This window comes from Sphaerodactylus townsendi, linkage group LG02 (genome assembly GCF_021028975.2).
Source record: "Sphaerodactylus townsendi isolate TG3544 linkage group LG02, MPM_Stown_v2.3, whole genome shotgun sequence".
Taxonomy (NCBI): Eukaryota; Metazoa; Chordata; class Lepidosauria; order Squamata; family Sphaerodactylidae; genus Sphaerodactylus; species Sphaerodactylus townsendi.
Genome location: NC_059426.1, coordinates 167,107,311 through 167,131,854, shown reverse-complemented (window position 1 = coordinate 167,131,854; position 24,544 = coordinate 167,107,311). Strand labels below are relative to the sequence as shown.

The following is a 24,544-nucleotide window of genomic DNA, read 5'->3' as shown; positions in this document are numbered from 1 at the left end:
TACATGCGGAGACAGTTGGCACACAGAGGCCGTGCTCAGGAGACCGTTACTGCTTTGGTGCCTTCAAGAGAAGCCAGCAACAGAGGCCATTAGACGTCCGGAGCAGCGTACTACAGAGGTGAATTGCTGTTTTTGGTTTTAGGGCAAGTATTTCTCGGTGATTGTTGCCAAAGCTCCACTCGGGGTTGAATTGAGATCTGCCACCTGAAGGAAAACTTTAGCTGGAGACAGGTGATAACTCTGTTTCCCCAGAGAGTCAATTCAGTAAAAGAAGCATCATTGTCTGTCCTGGGCGCACCCAAACCACCGATAAACAAATTTTTTTAAGAGCTTGCAATGGTTCCAGGAAAAAAATAACAACCCACAGAGCCTATTTGACTAGAGCGAAGGAACAGATGTGAACACCAAAGGAAACTCTGCTACCATCCTAGTATCATCCAACTCTCTCTGCTAAATTACGATCTGGATCCAACCCATATATCTTCGCGCTGAACTCTTCACGCTGCAAAACTCAGGACGGAATGGTAGGATTGTGAGGGCAAGGGGCGTCCAGTCATACTTGTTAACTTTTGCAGGGTTCGTACAGATTAACTTTTTAAGCTCAGGAACTGACAGCAATCTCTGTCACCTGGATCTTTCTAGAAAAGTAATGTAAGTATGTTTTGTGTGTGCAAATGGCTCCTTTGTTGATTTGTGGAGTGCAGTGGTCAGATCTTTCAGCGACACGACCAGATTTCCCCCCCTTTCTTTTCCCCATGTAGGGTTGATCTTGGTGGATTTGGTTGTGGCTTTTGGTTCTTCTCCGGTCTGTGACTGTGTAGTGCCGGTTTAGCAGGGTTTTTACGCAAAGGACGGCAATCACAAATCTTAACGTCTCTTGACTTGAAACCCTCGTTGTCCTGGGATTGCCCTGAGTTTGTGGTGACTTGATAGCACACAATTGTTATTAATGGGTGGAGCAACCCTACCTTAGGATGACCGCTCGGACCATATCTAGTTTAATGAAATCATGTTTTTTTTTAATTTATGATTGATTTAATGAATTGATTCGATTTGTATACTGTCCTTCCCCATCTAAACCAAGCCTACAACACAGCTTTAGTTTTCAAGATTGGAGTAAGGCTGTTAACTATAGGACAGGGGTGTCAAACTCACAGCCCTCCAGATGTTCATGAACTACCGTGTTTCCCCGAATATAAGACAGTGTCTTATATTAATTTTTGCTCCCAAAGATGCGCTATGTCTTATTTTCAGGAGATGTCTTATTTTTCTGTGTTCTGTTCGTCGGGCATGCTTCCAAACAAAAACTTTGCTATGTCTTACTTTCGGGGGATGCCTTATATTTTGCACTTCAGCAAAACCTCTACTGTGTCTTATTTTTAGGGGATGTCTTATATTAGGGGAAACAGGGTACAATTCCCATCGGTTCCTCCCAACCTGAGCATTGGCAAGGGCTGATGGGAATTGTAGTTCCTGAACATCTGGAGGGCCACGAGTTTGACACCTGTGCTATAGGATGTTTTGGAAGACATTGATTCATAGGGTCGCCAAGAGCTGGGAATGAATTGACGGCACTTAACTCGCACTGTTGTGGGTTGTGTGGGCTGCATGGCTGTGGTCTGGTAGTTTATGCTCCTAATGTTTCACGTTGCTATGGCTGACAGCTTTAGAAACATGTTGTAGCAAGTTGTGTTTTTCTCTGTAACACAGAGTAGAGCAGCTGTGTGGTGGGACATATATGTTGTCCACCTCATGGGAGGTGAAGCACAATTGTATGTGTAGAGTTCATTTTAATTGCTGTTCTATTCGCATTTGCATTTTTTACTTAGCGGTAATGTAAAACCACGGTTTTATTTAAACTAATTATGGCTCAACTGGTTGTTGTGGGTTTTCCGGGCTGTGTGGCTGTGATCCGGTAGATCTTGTTCCTAACGTTTTGCCTGCATCTGTGGCTGGCATCTTCAGAGGTGTATCACAGAGAGAAGTCTAGGCGAAACATTAGGAACAAGATCTACCAGACCACAGCCACACAGCCCGGAAAACCCACAACAACCAGTTAAATCCGGCAGTGAAAGCCTTCAACAATAACTATGGTTCAGATGTCACTCAAATACTGCTCACTGCACTGGCGTAGGAGGTTAAGAGCTCATGTATCTAATCTGGAGGAACCGGGTTTGATTCCCAGCTCTGCCGCCTGAGCTGTGGAGGCTTATCTGGGGAATTCAGATTAGCCTGTGCACTCCTACACACGCCAGCTGGGTGACCTTGGGCTAGTCACAGCTTCTCAGAGCTCTCTCAGCCCCACCTACCTCACAGGGTGGTTGTTGTGAGGGGGGAAGGGCAAGGAGATTGTAAGCCCCTTTGAGTCTCCTGCAGGAGAGAAAGGGGGGATATAAATCCAAACTCCTCCTCTTCTTCTTCTTCTTCTTCTTCTTCTTCTTCTCCTTCTTCTTCTTCTTCTTCTTCTTCTTCTTCTGTGTTTAGGTAGGGCCTCTCGTGCTTAGCTCTGAAACTACAGTTTAAAACCAGTTTATGAGCAATCTTATCTTCGATTTCTGATAATGAGTCATCTGAGACAGCCTGTCTGCGTTGCGGGGTTTCCCCAGGACTGTTCTCACGCGCTCCCTGGTAGTTATATAGTTTCTGGAGGATAGCCATATAACTAGATTTGAGTCCAAGATTTTCAGGGGATAAGCGAAGGGAGCTTTAACGGTCAAAATCGTACACCCTAAAAATCTTGTTGGTCTCCCTGGTTTTGGAAACACCTGGCTAGAGCAAAAGAGTCAACGCCCTCTTCCAAGCACGGGGCTTCGGAAGCGCCTCAATAACCGCAAGAATTCTGTCTGCGTAGGGTGGAGGCCGTTCGCGACGCAAGCCGCGAGGAAGGCACCCAGCAGAGGGGGGTTGGAGGAGCAGGCGTGGGCATGGGCTTATGAGGTCAGCAGGGCAATGACGGCGACGAGGTAAGTAAGAGAGGGACGGGGGAAACAGCGTGTTCCCGGCGGTGCTGTTCGCACCGCGCCGCCTAGAACACGCTGTTCACTCAAAAACTACCCTTTAAACGGGTGTTTTTGAGGACGGTCTGACGCTGCCCTGAGGGAGGGGAAGGGGAGCCAGGTCGGCGCTGCTGCGTTTCAGCAGCGCCGCCTGTGCGAACGGCAGCCTGGGGACGGTGTTTTTGCCGTCCCCAGGCTGCCGTTTTTGGCCCGTGCGGAAAGGGCCAAACGCAACATTTGTCATGGCAAACTATGATTTGAAAGATCATCTGAGAATCAAATCCTGAATTCCCAGAGCAGGTTAAAATAAACCAGCGTTTCATGTCACGTCTGCACGGACCCTATGATGCCTCTTGACTTCATCCTTACGTCTACCAAAAAAGGGAGAATTTTGCTTTATTCTACACATTCATTTTTTTTTATTTTGCCCATTTGATGATGAAATTAAAAGCCAGAGCATTAATTGCAGACCTGTGTCGCCAAGCAGGCCATCTGAGTGACACTGATACACCTTTGATCTGAGATTGCAAATGCCTTAGCAGACCAGGTGCTCGGGAGCAACAGCCGCAGAAGGCCATTGCTTTCACATCCTGCACGTGAGCTCCCAAAGGCACCTGGTGGGCCACTGCAAGTAGCAGAGAGCTGGACTAGATGGACTCTGGTCTGATCCAGCTGGCTCTTTCTTATGTTCTTATGTTCTTATGAGTAATAACCTTCAGACAACCACAACTGGCAGGTATGATTAATGTATTGTTGAAGAGCATTCCTCTGAAGATGCCAGCCACAGGTGCAGGAGAAACGTCAGGAGAGAATGCTGCTAGTGTAACCTCTATCTGTGGGTTCTAAGGGGCAGAACTTGGAATGAGTTTGCAACAACAAATTTTAAAAACAAAATGGTTTACTTCCTTAACATATAACATCAAACATCAACATTTAACATCACACTTCAAGGTCCTGTTCGGGCTTCATTTCAAGTCCTTCTAGTTACAGTCTTCTGATATTGCCAATTCTTCTTGCAAGTGGGTTGGCTCCTGAAGACTCCAAGGGCTTGGTGAACAGGATTCAACATGATGAAGATTTCCAGAAGAAGAAGAAGAAGAAGAAGAAGAAGAGTTTGGATTTATATCCCCCCTTTTTCTCCTGCTGGAACTCAAAGGGGCTTACAATCTCCTTGCCCTTCTCCCCTCACAACAAACACCCTGTGAGGTAGGTGGGGCTGAGAGAGCTCTGAGAAGCTGTGACTTGCCCAAGGTCACCCAGCTGGCGTGTGTGGGAGTGTAAAGGCTAATCTGAATTCCCCAGATAAGCCTCCACAGCTCAGGCGGCAGAGCTGGGAATCAAACCCGGTTCCTCCAGATTAGATACACGAGCTCTTAAGCTCCTACGCCACTGCTGCTCCTCACCCATTACAAACACAAAAAACCCTTAACAAGGTGTTAAGGGCTTATACAAACCAAGGTCCGAGTCTGGTAGCCTTGTCTCCTCCAAACCACATGAGCTCTGCAGCCTCTTGCTGCTTTGAGTCTCCACCCCTTTCTGGGTCAACCCATTCTGAGCATGGGGGTTACACTAGAACACGGCCATTCAGTCTGGAAACCACACAGCACCCCAGTTACGATTAACTTTGGATCTCCCTTCTCAGGGCAACTTGTCTATCTGCCTCTGTCAGGGCTGCCATGTTCCCCCTGGGGTGAAGTATCTCCTACCTCAGTGGGCCCTTCCTACTACCATGCAGTGGGAAGAAAATGTGGGGGAAATGGGGATCACCAGTGTCCAGATATGCTGGTTTCACTGCCAGTGCGCCCAGAAGTGACGTCAGCATGTCACAAGCAATACCGTAGCATACCGTGACATTTGGCTAGTCACAGTTCTCTCAGAACTCTCTCAGCCTCACCTCCCTCACAAGGTGTCCATTGTGGGGAGAGGAGGGAAGGAGTTTGTAAGCCGTTCTGGGACTCCTTACTGTTGAGAAAAGCAGACTGTCAATCCAAACTCATCTCAACTTCTTCATCTATCTATGGATTCAGAAATATTACCAGCAGCAGCTATGGCAAGCTTCACCACTAATCCACATTGGTTCTGAAGTGTGTTCAAATATATTCACGTATAGGTTTTTTCCTTTCTACTAAAGCCCTAAATCAGTGTTCTTGATGAGGAAGAAGAAGAGTTTGGATTTATACCCGCTTTTCTCAACCGTAAGGAGATTCAGAGAGGCTTACAAACTCCTTGCCTTCCTCTTCCCTCAGCAGGCACCTTGTGAGGTAGGCAGGGCTGAGAGAGTTCTGAGAGAACTGTGATTGGCCCACGGTCATCCAGCAGGCTAAATGTGGAGGTGCAGGGAAACCAACTTGGGCCCTTTCCCCACTTTAAAAATAATGCACAGGCCTACCGTTTTCGTAAAACGCTGGCGTTTTTGAGCTCGCAGTCACAGTCCCCACTGCAGCGGCTCCTTCAGAAGACCTTTTGAAAACCGCGAACCTAGCGCGGCGTCAGAAATCTTGCATTCCCCCACGGCCGTGCGCTACTCGTTGGTGGTCAGGGTGGGTCTCCAATCACTCCAATCTGATTGGTCTGTGTGCCGTTGATGGGCAGGGCAGGTCTGCACTCCAATTGGTCTGTCCGCTGGCTCGGAAGTCGAACAATTCTTTTTAAAAACGAGCGGGGAAGACATGCCCACAAGTCGCGACGCACTAAAGTCTGCTCTTTTGCAATTCCAGTAGAAATCGTTGTAAAAACCTTGCGGGGACTCGACATTTGCTTTTTAAAATCCACAATTGAACGAATAAACGAATAAACGAATAAACGAATATCAATGCAATAAGCAGATAAACGAATAATCGAATACTCAATAGAATGAGCAGATGAAAATGGCCGCGTGCACTCAAGGCTGTGAGCAGATGCCTGGCTACCGTAGTTAGAAATGGGGAAGAAGATCGACGCGCTGCCAAGAGTGCGACGCTCTCGCCTTCGGGCCTGACTGGACGGGATGGGGCACGCCACTCAGAGCAGCGGGAAGTCTTGAAACCCCGGGGTGACTTCACCTCGCCTTTCCCCACTGGCAACCCCTCACAGCTCTCCGCTGAGGTTATCGAAAAAGCTCAGTTTTCAAGAGGAGCGGAAAACCGCGCGTTAAGGAGGCGGGAGAGCGGCTGCATCGGGGCGGCTGCGTTGTCGCCGCCCAGTAGTAGGGAGTGCCGCAGGACCCCGCGGTACTTCCGTAGAGAAGCGCGCGGCATAAGGTAAGTGGGGAAAGGGCCTTGGTTCTCCAGATTAGAGTCCACTGCTCTTAACCGCTATACCAAGAGGAGCAGCAGTGGCGTAGGAGGTTAAGAGCTTGTGTATCTAATCTGTAGGAACCGGGTTTGATTCCCAGCTCTGCCGCCTGAGCTGTGGAGGCTTATCTGGGGAATTCAGATTAGCCTGTACATTCCCACACACGCCAGCTGGGTGACCTTGGGCTAGTCACAGCTTCTCGGAGCTTTCTCAGCCCCACCTACCTCACAGGGTGTTTGTTGTGAGGGGGGAAGGGCAAGGAGATTGTCAGGCAAGGATATAAATCCAAACTCTTCTTCTTCTTCTTCTTCTATATAACCCTGACTCTTAACCACTACACCACAGAATGTGCCACACACACACATGTGTACAACTAGAAGCATTAACAATACATATGAGCATATATGTCAGCCTGCTATGACAAATAACAAACAATCACACATGTGCACAAGTGTATTCCTTCTTGACAATTCATTCATCACATCTCAGTGAAGTAAACATCTTAAACTATGTTTTGATGTGATATTGTGCCACTGTCTCTAACCATATCACCTCTCTTAGAAATAATTCTTCACATCTGACTTTTCGGTGACCCATAAACACTACACAAACTGCCAGGGGAAGTAGTTTGCCATGGGAGGAACTGATAGAGAATCACTTCCCCGTTCGCTTGCCTTGCTAGCTTGCAGACAGGAATTACTGCGAGACAATGAAATCTTCTTTTTCCTCAGTGGCCTGCAGTTATAAAAGCCTGAATAATAGCGTACCACTGGAAATAAGCTATATTTGGTTGTGCTTCGATGGTTTCATTTTTCCTGGGCGATCAAGACTAAACGGAAAGCAGCCTGCAATGTGTCATAGCAAAGATTCGAAAGAGGTCATGTAATTTTGGTGAGGGAAAAGCAGCAGAGAGGACTGTGAGTCAGTGTGGACAAATAACCAGCACAAAACCAAGCCGCCCGCAGACAAAGGTAGAAGAATCTATGTACATGAGGGACAGAATTGAGTCAACCTGGCTGGGAGGTGGAGCTGAGGACAGAACCGCAGACCAGTTTATTGCTAAGTGAGGAAGGTCTGTTTGTCTGGGGTTGATTGCTGGCCCCGCCTTCTGCTGTGCCTGTCGCTGTTGAGAGACAGGGGATGTGAGCTTTTAAATTGCAAGAAGCACTAGCCCAGGGGTCTGCAACCTGCGGCTCTCCAGATGTTCATGGACTACAATTCCCATCAACCCCTGCCAGCATGGCCAATTGGCCATGCTGGCAGGGGCTGATGGGATTTGTAGTCCATGGACATCTCGAGAGCTGCAGGTTGCAGACCCCTGCACTAGCCAAAGGGTAAGAACTAAAGGGCTCTTGGCCTGGGGATCAGGCTCAGGGGCCTATAATTAGTTCCAAGACTTTCACATTAAACTAGTCTACAGTTCTGTCTCAGCTCTATCTCCCAGCCCAGTTGACTCAACTGGCCCCTTCCGCACATGCAGAATAATGCACTTTCAATCCACTTTCACAATGGCTTGCAAGTGGATTTTGCTCTTCCACACAGTAAAATCCAATTATGTCCCTCATGTACATAGATTCTTCTACCTTTGTCTGTGGGTGGCTTGGTTTTGTTATCACTTTTAGCTTAACGCAGGGGTCTGCAACCTGTGGCTGTCCAGATGTTTGTGGACTACAAATCCCATCAGCCCCTGCCATCGTGGCCAATTGGCCATGCTGGCAGGGGCTGATGGGATTTGTAGTCCATGAACATCTGAACAGCCACAGGTTGCAGACCCCTGGCTTAGCTAGATATTTGGCCAGGTCTGAAAATCTCAGGTGAGAAGGCCAATGGGCATTTGTTGGGGCTTTCAGTGAGAGACTTTTGTCGGGGAGGCCCAGAGTTTTATTTCAGTACCTATTTAGGACTGCTGAATGTGGATGGTGAGAGTTGCTACAGTCACCTGCAGCAGCTGTGGTATGTTTGTTTTTGCCAGAGGATGTGGGTAGCTACAGAAAGTGCAAGTTGGTTGCCCTCTTAGAAGAGAAGATCCAGCAACCTCAGGCACTGGTATCTACTCTTTAGCACTTTAGGAAGCATGAGGATTTCTTGGACATAGTTGTCAGGCCAGACCCCGTATCTGGCCCTGCGCAGTTACATTTAGAAAGACTGGTAAGGGAATCATACCAAAGAATCAGGCTTTAAACAGAAAGAAATATTTTTACTTTGCAGAATTAGATCTCTGACAGGGTGCTCTTTATAAGAGTCACACCTAACCAGACAAAGACATTCATCTTTTATAGATACAAAGAATACATACATCATAATTCATAATCATACCAGCATAGATAACCCATATAATCATATTTCTCCCACATATGCTTTCTTCTTTAGCATTAAAATCAAATTGGCTTGTCTGACTATTTCTTGTTACACAAAAGCTGTATGTCCCCTTCTCTCTCTGCCCATATGCAAGAGGCAGCAATAAACTGAATTCTGGTTTTCTGGTTTTCAATCAAGATAGCCAATTCCCAACATTCCTAAGGGTGAGTTTTCCCACAGAGAAATATATCTTTAAGGTGCAAGGGTTTCACATACAACTTATTCACTTTAAAAGGCTAAACATTATTTTGACAATTATAATATGTGATTCTGATAGAATACATGTTATATAGATATATCTCATTATCATTTCAGTGTTTATTAAAATATAGAAAAACACATTTTCAATTATCTGATCAGATTCCTCTCTATTCTAACCTTTGATCTCTTCGTTACTGTGTTTATTTCACGTAGGCCACCTTATCTATTTGGGTAGACCTAAAATTTGGTTTATTAGATTTGCTGTCTCTCATGTCTCTAAACTTGTTCTGTGATGTTAAATGATGTTAGTGATAAAATCTTCTCTTTTGTGTAACTGCTGACCAGCTGGCCTAGAGAAAAACCCCTTTTGAATTTCTGGTTATATAAATCCCTTATTGTTTAATATCAAATATAATTTTAGGCCTATTCTCCATCCTCACATAGTGAAGCAGGCTATCCTTATGAGGAGAGGCTGCAGCATTTGGGACTCTTTAGTTTGGAGAGGAGACGTCTGAGGGGGGATATGATTGAAGTCTATAAAATTATGCATGGGGTAGAAAATGTTGACAGAGAGAAATTTTTCTCTTTCTCACAATACTAGAACCGGAGGCATCCATTGAAAAAATGCTGGGCGGAAGAATTAGAACTAATAAAAGGAAACACTTCTTCACGCAACGTGTGATTGGTGTTTGGAATATGCTGCCACAGGAGGTGGTGATGGCCACTAACCTGGATAGCTTTAAAAGGGACTTGGACAGATTTATGGAGGAGAAGTTTCCATTCATGGCGTACCTCAATCTTGATCCCTCCTTGATCTGAGATTGCAAATGCCTTAGCAGACCAGGGTGCTCGTGAGCAGCAGCAGCAGCAGAAGGCCATTGTCTTCACATCCTGCACGGAGCTCCCAAAGGCACCTGGTGTTGGGCCACTGCGGTAGCAGAGTGCTGGACTAGATGGACTCTTTGGTCTGATCCAGCTGGCTTGTTCTTATGTTCTCGTGTTCTTCTTAAGGAACGGACAGGAGATGTTTCTGAAGAGGAGGGCAGTTCCCAAACATGGGAGGTACTCATTTGGAAGAATGTGACACATAGAAGTAGAAGGGCCAGGGGTCGTTCTGTGAGTTTAAAGCCACAAAATCAATTTGAAGTCGTCTCCCTTGTCAGTAGTAATGAGGAACAGGTCCATGAGCAATAGAGTCAGTCCTCAGAGAGTGTGTGGCTGACCTTGGAAGATTCAACACATAGAATGGCCCCTGCCAATCCCAGAGGAGACATGTGGTGGTGCCTTGCTGAGGAGAACAGAAGCAGTGATTTGTAGGCCTAACAGGATGTCTTGAGAGATGTGCTGTCTCCCCAGGGTGAAAATCTATGATGTAATAGAGAAACCAGAGGTGGGATCCAGCAGGTTCTCACCAGTTCCCGAGAGTGGGTTACTAATTATTCAGGGTAAAATTGCCGAGAGGGGTTTAATAGTGAGTCTGCTTTTCCCTTTAGAAATTCCATTGAATCTCCAAAAATCCATATTAAAGTCCTGTTGTTTCCTATGTGGCTGGTTAGCGAAGGTAGAAAACGGGATCATTCTCCCTGTTGGGCTGTTTTAAAATCATGTTTTAGAAATATGGTAAAGTTCCTTGTTTAAGGAAAGTATCCTTCTTTTGAGTTCTAGAAACAAAATGAAGTATTTGAAAGTATTAAGTATTTGACAGGCAGTCAATTAGAGGAGAAGTAGTTACTGCTGGCAAGTGGGTAGAGCGAGTAGACTTGCACTATAATGCGTTAAAATTATGGACAGAAAAGATACCAGCTTTGTACCAGGGAACTTTTTTTTTTTTACAGTAAGAGTTTTTTACAGTAACAGAGAAATTATTAATGCCTCACTGAGATGCCCGCCACACTCGGCCGATACCCTCCGCCCAGTCCCATTGGCTTCATACCACTGTTTGAATCCCACCACGATGGGAACCTGTTACTAACATTTTTGGATCCCACCACTGAGAGAAACCAACAAGACTTATCAAGCCCACTGACTGTTATCCCTTCCTTTTGGTCTGCATGGAAACCAATGACTCTGCAAGACGCAGCTTTCAGGATATCACAAGGGATTATGAGGCTCTGAGTAGGAAGTGGATGGACCTTGATGCACAGGTTGTCTCAGAGGGAGGGAGAGATGGTGCTGCCAAGAACATTTGGGCTTCTTAGACCATGAAGATGGACTTCTGGCAAAGGATGGGTTGCAACCCATTGATTCTGTCTCTGGGCATATTTAAAAATATGGCTTTATGAATCACATTTTTTAAAAAAAAAAGACACGAAAGAAATACATAACATTACAGTCTGATGAGGACTAAATATACCCCCGCAGGGATGGAATGTTGAGGGAATCTGAATTACAGTGGGAGACAAGAAGTCAAGTCCCTGAGAGGAAAGCCTCAAGGGGTAGATTTTGAGGGGTGGTAGAGATTATTTATCTCCTCCACCCTTGCCACGTGATTCTTCACAGGCCACAGCTTCTTGCTAACAAACATCAAGCTGAATCATTACATTAAAACTCATATAATGCTGAATATTTAATACTGATATGAACAGTTAATTGTTATCCGCTAATAATCAAGTTAGTCGGATCACAAGACTGACCCCAAAAATTGTCCTCCTAATCTTTGCCTTTTATTGTGGTTACTTCTAGTGCTTTTGTGTTCTTTCGTTTTCTTGTGGTTCTTCCTCGCTGAACATTGACCTACCTTCCAATTGCAGATTCATTCCACCACACATCTCGTAAAACAGGCGTAGCCTTAATGTGGTTTCCTTTTTGGGTTATCATCTCTCAGTGCATTCAACTGCTCTGAGACTGATTTTCATTCACCACTGCACTCAAACGGCATGTCTATGAGGGTAACTATAACTGTGGAACCCTGCAAAGTAAGGGAGGAAAACCAATGGATTGGACAATTTGGAAGCAGGAAAATAGTGGTCAGGGAAAGGGTTAAGATATTCCAGAGCTGCTTGTTCACTTAAAGGTACAGCCTCCCTAAACTGTTTTTCTTGATGACAATTTTTTTAAAAAACCAATGATGCATCATAGAAGGGTACGTAGCTTACTGGCAGAACATCTGCTTTGTATTCAGAAGGCCCCAGGTTCAATCCCTGGCATTTCCAGTTAAAAATATCAGGTAGTAGATGACAGGGGAAATTCCCCGGAAAGCTGCTGCCACTCAGAGTAAACAAGACTGAGTCAGATTCATATGCACCATCACTGGCATCTCCAGCTAAAGGTTTGAGGTGATAGATGAGGTGAAAGATGAGACTCTGGAAAATGGCTGCCAATCAGTGTGGTCAGGAGGCCCACCTGTAAGCTCTCCAGGACAGCTTATGGATTCGATAATCCCATCAGCCCCTGCCAGCGTGTGGCCAATTGGGGCTGATGGGAATCGTAGTCCATAAACATCTGGAGCTTAGAGTTGCAGGACCCCTGGTGTAGTTCTGTTAGAATAGTAGTGAGCACCCTAGTGAGTACTCAGACAGCTCATGGGACTACCATTCCCATCAGCCCCTGCCAGCACAGCCAATTGACTGGCAAGGGCTGATGGGAATGGTAGTCCATGAACATCTGGAGTGCCATAGGTTCGCCACCACTGCAATAGACTGTGATTCAGTATAAGGAACTATGCACATTTGTGTGCAATATTATAGCACTACTGAAAGTTCACAAACAAAGAAACAGAGTTAACTTTATAACTTCAGATGTACCTGCTCACTGACATGTAAGCAATGGCTGTCTGACTGACCAATAGCTAATCAATAGGTCATAAAGAGTGACTTCAGCAACTTGTTTGCATACAAACAGTGAACCCTTTTATAACAGTGACAGACACTTGCAAAACCCCAACAGGTTTCCACCCAAACCAAGATTTGTGGCTGACATCTGGAAGATGGACCAGTATCGTTGGCGCAAATTGGGGTTTAAACAAATGGCAGCACATCTTACTTAGACTTAGTTCTGCCTGTGCAAACTAGGCCACATTGGGAAACAAGCGTTTTCCAACCATTTCGGTCAGCTGCGACGAGTTCAACTTCATCCCATGAAATGCGAGCCTCGTTTAGGTCTTCTTTGAAGGTCTGGCGCCATGTCTTCTCTGTGGTCTACCTCACTTTTGCTTTCCTTCCAGACCCACCACATCGTGGTCTTTGGGTGTCCGTGACCTGGTAAGCAGCACATCATGGTACCTAAATGTAGCTTGGGAGTATGAAAGAGTAATTATTCGCAGTATGAGGAACCCGACCCGTATTTCGCCATGAGTTCTGGACATGCTTCATGATTGGAAGGCAGTAAGGCCAGACTGTGCTAACTCAAGTTACTTTGTTGCCCCAAGTGACCTCCAGACTGCTCTACATCAAAGACTAACTATGCCCAAAGCTGGGGAGTTGTCGGGTTTCCGGGCTGTATGGCCGTGTTCTAGTAGCATTTTCTCCTGACATTTCACCTGCATCTGTGGCTGGCATCTTCAGAGGATCTGATGGTAGCAAAGCAAGTGGAGTATATATACCTGTGGAATGTCCAGGGTGGGAGAAAGAACCATTTGCATTGGTTAACAAGTGTAAAGGGTGCCATTAGCAAGTGTGATGTGCATGTGTTGAGTGGAATCCGCCCATTTTAGCATATGTAAGTAACAATGAAGTTGCATAATCAATTAGTGAGGGCATCTGCATACTCTGTTTCCCCGAATAGAAGACATCCCCTGAAAATAAGACGTAGTAGAGGTTTTGCTGAAGTGCGAAATATAAGGCATCCCCCGAAAGTAAGACGCAGCAAAGTTTTTGTTTGGAAGCATGCCTGATGAACAGAACACAGAAAAATAAGACATCCCCTGAAAATAAGACATAGCGCATCTTTGGGAGCAAAAATTAATATAAGACACTGTCTTATTTTCGGGGAAACACGGTAGTAGTTGCCTGGCATTTTAACCCATTTGATTCAGTGGTGGGATTCAAATAATTTAACAACCAGTTCCAATGGTAGGATTCAAATAATTTTACAACTGGTTGTTTACAAGCACCGTTTTAACAACCGAAGTGGTGCGAACCTGCTGAATCCCACCACTGAGTTGATTGCTTCCTGCCTGGAGACAACCTGTGTCTGGGTGGTGTTCATTAACCATTGTCTTAATTCTAGTGTTTCTAAGTACTGCCCAAAGTATGCCCAAAGCTTCTCATCACTTGTCAGGTTCCCCTTTCAGACAATAAATCACTTGATGGGTTCAAGGCTTTTATTGAAGACATATCAGGAACATAGAAAGAGAGTTCTGGCAAAACCAGCTACTTAAACTCTTTTGATAATATGAGTGAGAGCTCCTAACCCCCCCCACATGAGGAGGGAGGAGGGAGGAGGAGGAGGAGGAGGAGGAGGAGGAGGAGGAGGAGGAGGAGAAGAAGAAGAAGAAGAAGAAGAAGAAGAAGAAGAAGAAGAAGAAGAAGAAGAAGAAGAAGAAGAAGAAGAAGAGGAGGAGGAGGAGGAGGAGGAGGAGGAGTTTGGATTTATATCCCCCCTTTCTCTCCTGCAGGAGACTCATGGGTTCAAGGTGAAGGAAAAGAGATTCCACCTAAACATCCTAACCTTTAACTGCATCTACGTGGCCTACAATGTCCCAGGTACAATTCCAGGCACCTGCAGTTAAAGGTTAGGAGAATTCTAGGAGTTCTAGAATCATAGAGTTGGAAGAGACCCAAGGGCCATCAAGTCCCACCCCCTGCCATGCAGGAACATACTATCAAAGCACTCCTGACAGATGGCCACCCAGACTCTCTTTAAAAACCTCCACCACACACTCCGAGGTGGTGCATTCCCACTGTCTCGAACAGCCCTTACTGTCAGGAAAGTTTTTTTTTCCTGATGTTTAGGTGGAATCTCTTTTCCTTCACCTTGAACCCATGACTCCTGGTCCTAGTCTCTGGAGCCTCCGAAAACAAGCTTGCTCCCTCACCAACATGACATCCCTTCAAATACCTAAACATGGCTATCATGTCACCTCTTAACCTTCTCTTCACCAAACTAAACATACCCAGCTCCCTAAGTCTCCCTAGAAGAGACCCAATGCATAAGAGTGTAGCTGGAGATAAGGCCTCAGGTGAGCAAGAACTACAATTAAGGTCGCTAATAAAAGACAACACCCTTCCTCTAGGCCAGTGTTTCCCAACCTTTTCTGACCTCACTCTCCATATCTCCACGGTACCCCTGCCGCCACCCTCCACCTTCCATCCCATTTGCCCCTGGTTTGCCACACATCCCACCTTCCCCTCCCAAGGGTGAAGGGAAGCACTAGAGGTGGTGGTGGTTGCTGACTCTGTAGGCAGGCCTCTGCCCCATGGAGCTGCAGCTCCCATGTCTTACTGGCATGATTGGTGGAGACACCACAAAAATGAGGGGGGGTGGGGTAGTGTTGTTGCCCTTGGTACCCTTGGGACATGTTTCACGGCACCCCTTTAGGGTACCTGGGAACCCTGGTTGAGAATGGCTGCTCTAGGCTCATGGACTCTGTTAAAGATTGTTTTGCCGCCTTGATCCAATCTGGAGTGACTCTGGTCTAGGTTCACCGATTTCAGTGGGTATAGCCTGAAAGTCATTCGGTATAGGATTGTTCTACCTTTCTATTACGATCCACTTCTTCCACCCATGTCTTGCTTGTGGCTTTTGCGGCAGGAGGAAGATTAAGAGACAGGAAGAGTCAGTGAGCATCTTGCAGTTACCAAATCTTGTGCGGCATCCAGCGGTTTCTGATGGGTGCAGAGCAGAGGTGGGATTCGGGGGGTTCCGAAGGCTCTGTAGAACCTGTTGTTAAAATTTAAAATTTCACTTTTTTAAATACTTAAAATATTTTTAATTAAGTATTAATATTTTTAATACTTAAAATTTAAAAAGTGACATTAAAATATTTTTAAATACTTTTTAACAGTCATTATTTGAATCCTACCACCATCAGAACCCATTGTTGTTAAAATGTTTGAATCCCACCACTGGTGCAGAGGATTGGCGGGTGCACCAGAAGCAGACGGCCGCGGTGGTTAAGAAGGCCCAGCAAAGACTGTACTATCTGAGACTTTTAAGGAAACAACAACTGGATGGAAAACTCCTGGTGTCCTTTTACCGCTGTGCTATAGAGAGTGTCTTAACCTACTGCATCTGTGTATGGGTCTCCAGTTGCACAGTGGCAGATAAGAAGGCGCTCCAAAGGGTGATCACCACTGCTCAGAGGATTATCGGCTGCCTCTCTCCTCCTTGGAAGAATCCCTATAATTCCTCAAGCCTAAAGCATGCCCAAAATATTCTGAGAGACCCGCCTCATCCAGCAATTCTCTTTTGAACTGTTACCATCCGGCAGACGCATACAGGTCTATCAAAACTAGGGACAAAAGAGGCTTAGAGACAGCTTCTACTCTAGAGCTGTGGCTATTCTAAACTCTGCGGCTTCTTTAAGTTGATGTGTTTGGGGCTGTGTAGGGATGGGTGGAGGAAGGGGAAAGTGAGGATGGGGTATGAGTCTGAAATTGTGATGCATCGAGGAATGCTGCTGTAAATTTCAAGCAGTCGTGTGTAACCCTCAGCTTGTGGAATTACCATGCTTGGGGCAGTAATTGGAATGAGTTGCAACAACAATTTTAAACAAACAATATGGTTTAATTTTCTTTACAATTAACACTTTTAAAGAAACATCAACATTTAACGCTACAATTCAAAGGTCCTTGGTTCAGGAGTTTGCATTTTCAAGTCCTTCTATTTACAGTCTACTGATATTGCCAAGTCCAAATTCTTCTTTGCAAGTTGGCTGGCTCGAAGACCTCAAGGGCTTGATGAACAGGTTACCTGCAACATGATGAAGGTTTCCAGGAGAACTCTCACCCATTACAACCACAAAGAAAACCACTGAAACAATAGAAACTCCAACATTTACAACATAGCAAAAACAACAACTACTTTCCCAGTAGTTCCCAACAATATTGCAATTACCTTAACAAGGTGTTAAGGGCTTATAGAAATCAAGGTCCGAGTCTGGTAGCCTTGTCTTCTGCAAAAGAGCTCTTGCAGCCTTTCTGCTGCTCTGAGTCTCCACCCCCTTACTGGGTCAACCCATTCTGGGCCAACCCATTCTGGGCATGGGGGTTACACGTGCACAATGACAATAAAATGCTTATGCTTATACAGGAAGGTAGAAAATTCGAAAACTACTCAATGGATATTTATCAGGAGGCCATTGGCTGGGAGGGGGAACTACTGGAGAGAGCTTTTGCTTTTTTTGCTTTTGCAGGAGCTTATCTGTTTCTCTGGCCTTGGAGCTCAGCGGCCGGGACGAGCTCTCAGACTGGACACTTTCTACTGTCTTGGTTCACATGGCGGGTGGGGATTTGCTACAACATATTACCAACAGTTTTGGCGCCCTTGCGCCAGAACTGCCTTTCGCTGTTACTCTCATGTCGTCAATAAAATCCCTTGGAACTTCCCATCAAGCGGAAGCTATTGTCTGAACGGGGAGTTTGACAATACTACGAAGTCTTACACTTAGCAGGGCAGGAAATGTCAAAAGCAACACAAAAGGAAATGAGAAGGCGTAGACGAGGCACGCAGCGGGAAGAGTCACTCTGCGTGAACCGAAGCGCTAATACTTAAAGCTTGACTGAATATGACCAAGATTGCATTTAGCTTCTGCGTTCTCTTTGCCACGGCCCATGATGCAAACATTCCAAGGGTTCTTGTGAAATGCAGGCCTTCTGGTGGCTATGGTTTTCTGGACTTGCTTCCTGCAAGATGTGAGGCAGGAAGATAACAATTCAAACCCAGGACATGATTTTATGAGAATGGGGGGAGGGGGGACACTAAACAAGGAGAAGAAGAAGAGTTTGGATTTATATCCCCCCCTTTCCCTCTTCTAAGGAGGAGGGAAACCTCCAAGGGGCTCTGACAATCTCCTTTGCACTTTCCCCCTCACATTCCATCTCACACAGTGGGCAACCAGGGCAAACACCCTGTGAGGTGGGTGGGGCTGAGAGAGCTCCAAAGAACTGTGACTTGCCCGAGGTCACCCAGCTGGCATGTGTTGGAGTGCACAAGGTAATCTAATTCACCAGGATAAAGCCTCCACAGCTCAAGAGAGGCAGAGCCGGAATCAAACCCAGTTCTCCAGATTAGAGTGCACCTGCTCTCTTAACCACGCACACCAGCCAAAATGCAATTAGCTTAGCAAAGAAGGAAGGTTTGTTGGATCTCTCCTCCTAGCAGGGAAAGGAGAAGAGAAATCCAAAGCAGTGTTACGGGCTTTTTATTTACTACTAGTGGGCTCCAGCCACGCCGTTGCTGTGGTACAATTGTCCCTTGCTATCACAGATCCTAAGAATCTCCACGCAGATGTCCATTGCAGGTCCAATGATCCCCTGCCATAGCACTTTTGGGGTGGCTCGAAATGGAATCCCTCTGTCCCTTCTTCAATGCACATCGTTATATGGTGCTGTCTTTTTTTTAGTATAAGGTAACCCTTCCCATTCCACAATGGGAACTGTGCCACCGAGACTGTGAATCCTGCTGTCCATGAGGCTGGCTTGTACGCACACAGTCCTAGCTTGCAGGTGCAAGAGCAGAACTGGGTCCAAGCAGGCTATCCCAGTCAGGCAAAGCAGAGGCAGGGTGGTGGTAGGCTCAGGATTCCAGGAGACCAGCTCCCCCTGGGTTCTTAAAGGGCCGCACACGCAAAAGAAGCAGAGCCAGTAGTGGTTGGATTTAAGCCCCCACCTCGCAGATGTCTTAGGTGGCCAGGGCAAACTCCAGCTCACTTTGGGGTACTTAAAGAGAGCTGCTTGGCAAATATGGGTGAGGGAGGTGGGTAAGTGGTGGAGTGGATGTGAGGGAGGGCAGAGTGAGGTGTGTGAGGGATGGAGCTGGATGTTGTGTATTGTGTGGTAGCAGCAGTGGGTGAGGCACAGAGAGTAGAAAGTTACCCTGGGCGTGTGGGAGGGGGGGGAACCCACCCAACGTCTCACACGGCAAAGTGTGTATGTGTTTCACTTCCACTCGTATTACCTACCAGTATTACCTATTTACTGTTCCCACTGCTCATCTCTGCCCATCTGCACGAACATTCTAAGCCCTCAGGCCACAGACAGACAGGCTGCACGGACATTCTAAGGGTGACAGTTAAACACAGTCAGCTTCATGGCTTGGTGCGCCAGGAAAAAGACGTTTTACCTGGCTCAGATATGGACTTTTGGAAATTTGAAGGTCCGATTATCTGCCCACAACAGGGAGGGATGTCATGTGAAAATTTGGGGGCGATCCATCCAGCCATTTCGGCGTTAGGGAGTCACCAACAAATGGATGGTTAGCTTTTTATATAAATAGATAGATTGTTAATGTATTGATGCAGTGTGGATATAGCATTGGTATGTATTGATGTAGTGCTGTTGTTATTGCTATTGTCTAATTGCTAGGTCTGATGCGTTTAAGTCGCCATCTGTAATTCTGTTTTCTATTTTATAGTTCTTACGTATTTTGTTGGTATTTATTCTGTTTAATGTATACTGTTGTGTTATGTTGTTCTCTGCCCTGAGCCCTATGGGGACGGGTGTGGTAGAAATTGAAGAATAAAATAAAATACAATTGTATTAAAGAAATAGGTCAAAGTTGTGCAGGCCACAGACAGACAGGCTGCACGGACATTCTAAGGGTGACAGTTAAACAGAGGCAGCTTCATGGCCTGGTGCGCCAGGAAAAAGACGTTTTACCTGGCTCAGGTATGGACTTTCGGTGGTTTGAAGGTCCGAGTACCTGCCCGCAACAGGGAGGGACATCCTGTGAAAATTTGGGGGCAATCCGTCCAGCAGCTTCTGAGGGAGACCATCAGGGACAAACACACTGTTAGATTTTTATATATATAGATAATTTATAGGCTGCCTTTCTCGCTCAGACTCAAGGTGGATAACAACACATAGTAATGCAATAGGAATCCCATATGGCAGATAATAAACATTGTATTGTCGAAGGCTTTCACAATAAACATTGTGTTTGGACAAAGCTAAAAACCAGCAACTGGTTAAAAACCAGCAATCCTATACCAAAAAAGGGTGAACCCCGTCCCCCTACTTTCCTTCATTCCCTCTTCCCCTTCTCTAACAATGTGAACCCTAGTGCCAGGAGGAAACATCACGAGAAAGCTTTGGCCTCTACGTCCTGTTGTCAGACCTTCAGAGGAACCGGTTGCCGACTGTGTGAGATGGGATATTGGGCTAGATCAGGGGTGGCCAACCTATGGCGCTCCAGATGTTCATGGACTACAATTCTGCTGGCAGGGGCTGATGGGAATTGTAGTCCATGAATATCTGGAGCACCATAGGTTGGCCACCCCTGGGCTAGATGGACCACTTGTCCAATCCATCAGGGGTCTTATTATGTTCTTAGAAGTCTGGGAGCAGAGGTGGGATCCAGCAGGTTCTCACAGGTTCCCGAGAGTAGGTTACTAATTATTTGTATGTGCTGAGAGGGGGTTACTAATTGGTGATTTTGCCATGTGATTTTTGCCTTAGTTATGCTCCTCCTCTCAGCAGTAGTGCGCAGAACTTGAAGCAGTCTAGCAGGAGGTGCACCAGTGTGTGTAGCAGTCTGCGCCTGAGTGCATTCGTTTCCTGCCCAAGGACCGGCACAGTGGCTGCGTCCTTGCCACAGCCCCGCCCAGGAATGCCCTGCCCCAGGAATGCCTGGCCACACCCCCGTCGTGCCCTGCCCAGCCCCGTTGGTGCTACGCTGCAGTTTGAATCCCACCACCATGAGAACCTGTTACTAAAATTTTTGGATCCCACCACTGGCTAGATGGACCACTTGTCCAATCCATCAGGGGTCTTATTATGTTCTTAGAAGTCTGGGAGCCTTCCCAAGACAGACTTTTTTCTTAAATGAGAGTGCTGGCAACGTGTCCTTGAGCCAGAGGGCACTGATTTGCAAACGTCATACCACAGGAACTCACACACTCTTCCCTTTCCACATTCACAGATGGAACAAAACATTCAGTCAACAAGCAATCTTGGTCATTCCATTTCTCACTCAGGGCACTGTCCACGAGTTTACCGGTTTATTCACGCACTGAATCACTAAGATTTTTAATGGCTTTTTAAAATACAATTTTTATAATCCACTTCGGGAAACTCTAAGAATACGTGAATATATGATGTCGTTTTGAATGATCTGTTGTAGAATTCTCAAGCCCCTCCAGATCTGGGTGGTGCAAGGACAGAATCTGCATCGCTGGGGACAAAATGTAAACAAAAGTTATTGTGAGGTAATCATAGACCTGGGACAAAAGGTGGAATGGTACGGTCCAACCTCGTCAGAACACAGAAGCTAAGCAGGGTCAGTACTTGGATGGGAGATTGCCAAGGAAGAGTCTGTAGAGGAAGGCAGTGGCAAACTACCTCTGTTTCTCACTTGCCTTGAAAGCCCCTTGCTGAAGTCACCATAAGTGAGTTGGGATTTGCTAGTACATACCAACATAACAGACACTGGCAAGGATAGAAAACAATGTTGGGATCTCTCGATAGTTGCTAGGGATGTAGAACAGTACAGTACAGCCCGATTTGATCAGATCTCAGGAGCTATACAGGGTTGATATTTAGATGGGAGACCTCCAAGGAAGGCTCTACAGAGGCAGGCATTGGCATACCATGTCTTGCTTCTCACTTGCCTTGAAAGCCCCTTGCTGGGGTTACCATAGGTCAGACCTGGGCATTATACGGCCCACGGGCCACATTCGGCCCGCCGGATGACCCTGACTGGCCCCCCTGCCGTGCTGGGGAGCCTTGGCTGCCGGCTTCTGCAGGGCTTTCAAAAGCGCCTCGTCCCCCTGCCTTTTGGCCCGGCCCTCCACAATATTTTCTGTTTCTTATGCGGCCCCATGGAAAAAATAATTGCCCACCCCTGCCATAGGTTGTGACTTGAGGACACAAACATATACAATCCACACCTGCTCATACCTATTACCGTCGAACATCTTGTTCAGTTAAAAAAAACCATTCTAATCTTCTCTGTTTTGTTTTCAGAACTGCAGGTGGACCCAACTGAAGAAGGCATCCAATGGGGGTCCCTGCCTACACCAGCAGCATGGCTGAGAATTGCAATTCCACAAATATTTCCATGTGCAATTTCACATGCAATTCCAAGGACTATCCACATGAAGAGAGCAAGTTGCTTCTGATTGCAGTGTACAGCATCGTCTCCATTGTGGGCCTGCCGGCCAACTGTCTGACCGCCATCTTGACCTTAGTCCAGATCTGTAGGGGAAACAGTCTTGCCATCTACCTGTTTGGCCTGTCATTGTGCGAGTTGATGTACCTGAGCACCCTCCCACTCTGGATCATTTATGTGCAGAACAACCGTAGCTGGAACATCGGGGAACATTCTTGCAGAGTGACAGGATACATCTTTTTCTGCAACGTCTACATCAGCATCCTTCTCTTGTGTTGCATTTCCGTAGATCGCTACATGGCGGTGGTCTACCCCCTGCGGAGCAGGGGGCTGCGAAACCAGAGGATCGCCATGGGTGTTACGTTGGTTCTCTTTGTCGTGGTGGCAATAACCTATAGCCCTGTGTTTTTTGACAGAAACATCCAGACGTCGAACATGAGCACCTGCTTTGAAAGTCCTCTCAATCCCCGACTGGCCAATTTCAACATCGTTCGCTTCCTAGTCGGATTTATTATCCCTTTCGCAATCCTCATTTTCATGAACTACAAGATCTTTCAAAGCATTAAGATCAGCTACAGCCTGAGCCCACACCAGAAATCCAAAGTGAAGTACCTAGCCATTGCGATTATTTCCATCTTTGTGGTCTGTTTTGCGCCTTACCATTTCGTGCTGCTCGTACGAGCCATCCGTTTTCATTGGCACCCAAATGAGTATTGTGACTTTGAGAAGAAAACCTACACCCTCTCCACTGTGTTCCTGTGTTTGTCCACTGCTAACAGTGTCGCAGACCCATTTATTTATGTGCTGGCGACTGAAAACACAAAACACGAGATACGTCAGGCGTTCAGAGTGATGGGGGGTCGTTTTTTGAACAATTCCAAGACGGACAGCAACAAGCCGGACAGTACACAGAAGACACCGGTGGATCCCTCAGAGGTGCATACAGAGGACAGGTAGCATCTCTTCCTGGAAAAGTTTGTATAAAGAATAGGAAGATGGGCACATTCGTCAGCAGGAGGGACCTCTTAGGTCCATGAGGCTCAGCAGATCCTGGCCTATGTGTGGAGGAGGATAAACCTTCCCTCTTGCAAAGCATAGCCTTGTTGCATCAGATGCTACAAACAGACCTTGCAGGAAATCCTGGCGGTTATACATAACAGGATTACATCATGATGCCATGCTTTGTGGCCAGATCCATCCACAGTACAGAACGTGGTGTGACCTAGGATGGGTCAGAGTATGTTTTTTGATGAACTCCGGGAACTTTTATTAGTATTATTACTGCTTAGCATTAGTATTAGTATCTTTACCGTCTCGTTTGGGATGAACTTTTAGAAGAACGGGGCAGCGGGTTTTCTCTCTGTTGACTGTCAGCTTGTGGTGCTTGCGTCCTCCATTTGGTATGCTGCACAATTCCTCTGTGATTCCACACATGAGCTTGGCGTGGGGGTCGGTGGCAGAGACCCCCAAACAAAAACAACCGTTGAAATTGCGCCGGCAGCCCGCCGGCAGTGAGAGTGCCGAGACAGGGTGTTTCCATCTGCTAAAGGCTTCCGGACAGCAGTGTGGGCCGGTGACAAGGGTCCCCACAATATGCTCATTGGACTCCCTCTCAACAGCTGAGGTGGGGCGTGTCCAGAGGCGCACTGAGAGAAAATGGCACCTGAGGCAACACCTGCTCAAGCGCCCCCCTGCTTATCGCAACCAGGGAGGGAGAGGACTGCTCCTCCAGCCATTGGAGGAGGGCAGCAGTGGCCTAGGTACCCTGGCAGGGCTGGGCCTGACAGGGCCAGGCCGATGGGTGCCTAGCAGGCCTGCGGCAAGCTCCCAGCCTGGCTGGGCTGCTCCTTCAGCCAGTGAAGGAGGAAGGTGATGGTCCTGGCCAGCGGTGGGGGGAGCACCTGGTGGGGGCGCCTCTCCATGGAAGGGGTGTGTGGGTGATTTTGCCCCCCTCAGTGATCTAATGGGTGGCACCCGGGGACATGTCCCTCTGGCAGATACGCCCCTGGGCGTGTCCCGGTGAGAACGCGATGGCAGCGGTAACAACGGCAGCAACCCCCTGGTGGAGTGCATGCTGGGTGGGTCGATGACAAGACAGCTGGTGAACATTCATACAGAGCAGAGACATCTCCTTTTTCGGCTTGCCTCCTGGAAGCCTGATTCCCAGGACATAGACTTACATCAAGGGTGGAGTTTGGTGGGTGATGTTCAGATTCTGATGATGCTGACTGGGCGCCTCTTGACGTTTTGAGGTCACCTGATTCGATTGTTTTAGTTAGTTCTCGGGTGTTATTTTTTGTAGAATGGGGAGGTTGATGTTAGGTTGGAATTGGTTCCCCTCCCCCCTATGATATTTAATATTTTTTAGGTAGTGAGTTATTGCGTTGTCTGAGCTTTTTAGGGTTAGTGTTAGGTATAGATTGCTATGTGTTTAGTGATTTGATGTATTTTTAGGTTTGTCACTAAGCTGGGTTTTATATTGATGCTGCTGTAAAATGCTTAGGGGTGTT

The 24,544-nt window shown here is 46.7% G+C and overlaps 1 protein-coding gene across 1 annotated transcript; it reads left to right on the top strand.

The window, feature by feature from the left end:
- GPR132 (G protein-coupled receptor 132) lies at positions 1–23,756 on the top strand. The gene is made up of 2 exons (XM_048486560.1): positions 1–118; positions 21,890–23,756. Exon 2 carries the CDS (start codon positions 21,924–21,926, stop codon positions 22,989–22,991), a length of 1,068 nt encoding a protein of 355 aa, XP_048342517.1. The 5' UTR covers positions 1–118; positions 21,890–21,923; the 3' UTR covers positions 22,992–23,756.
- Positions 23,757–24,544: the final 788 nt, after the last annotated feature.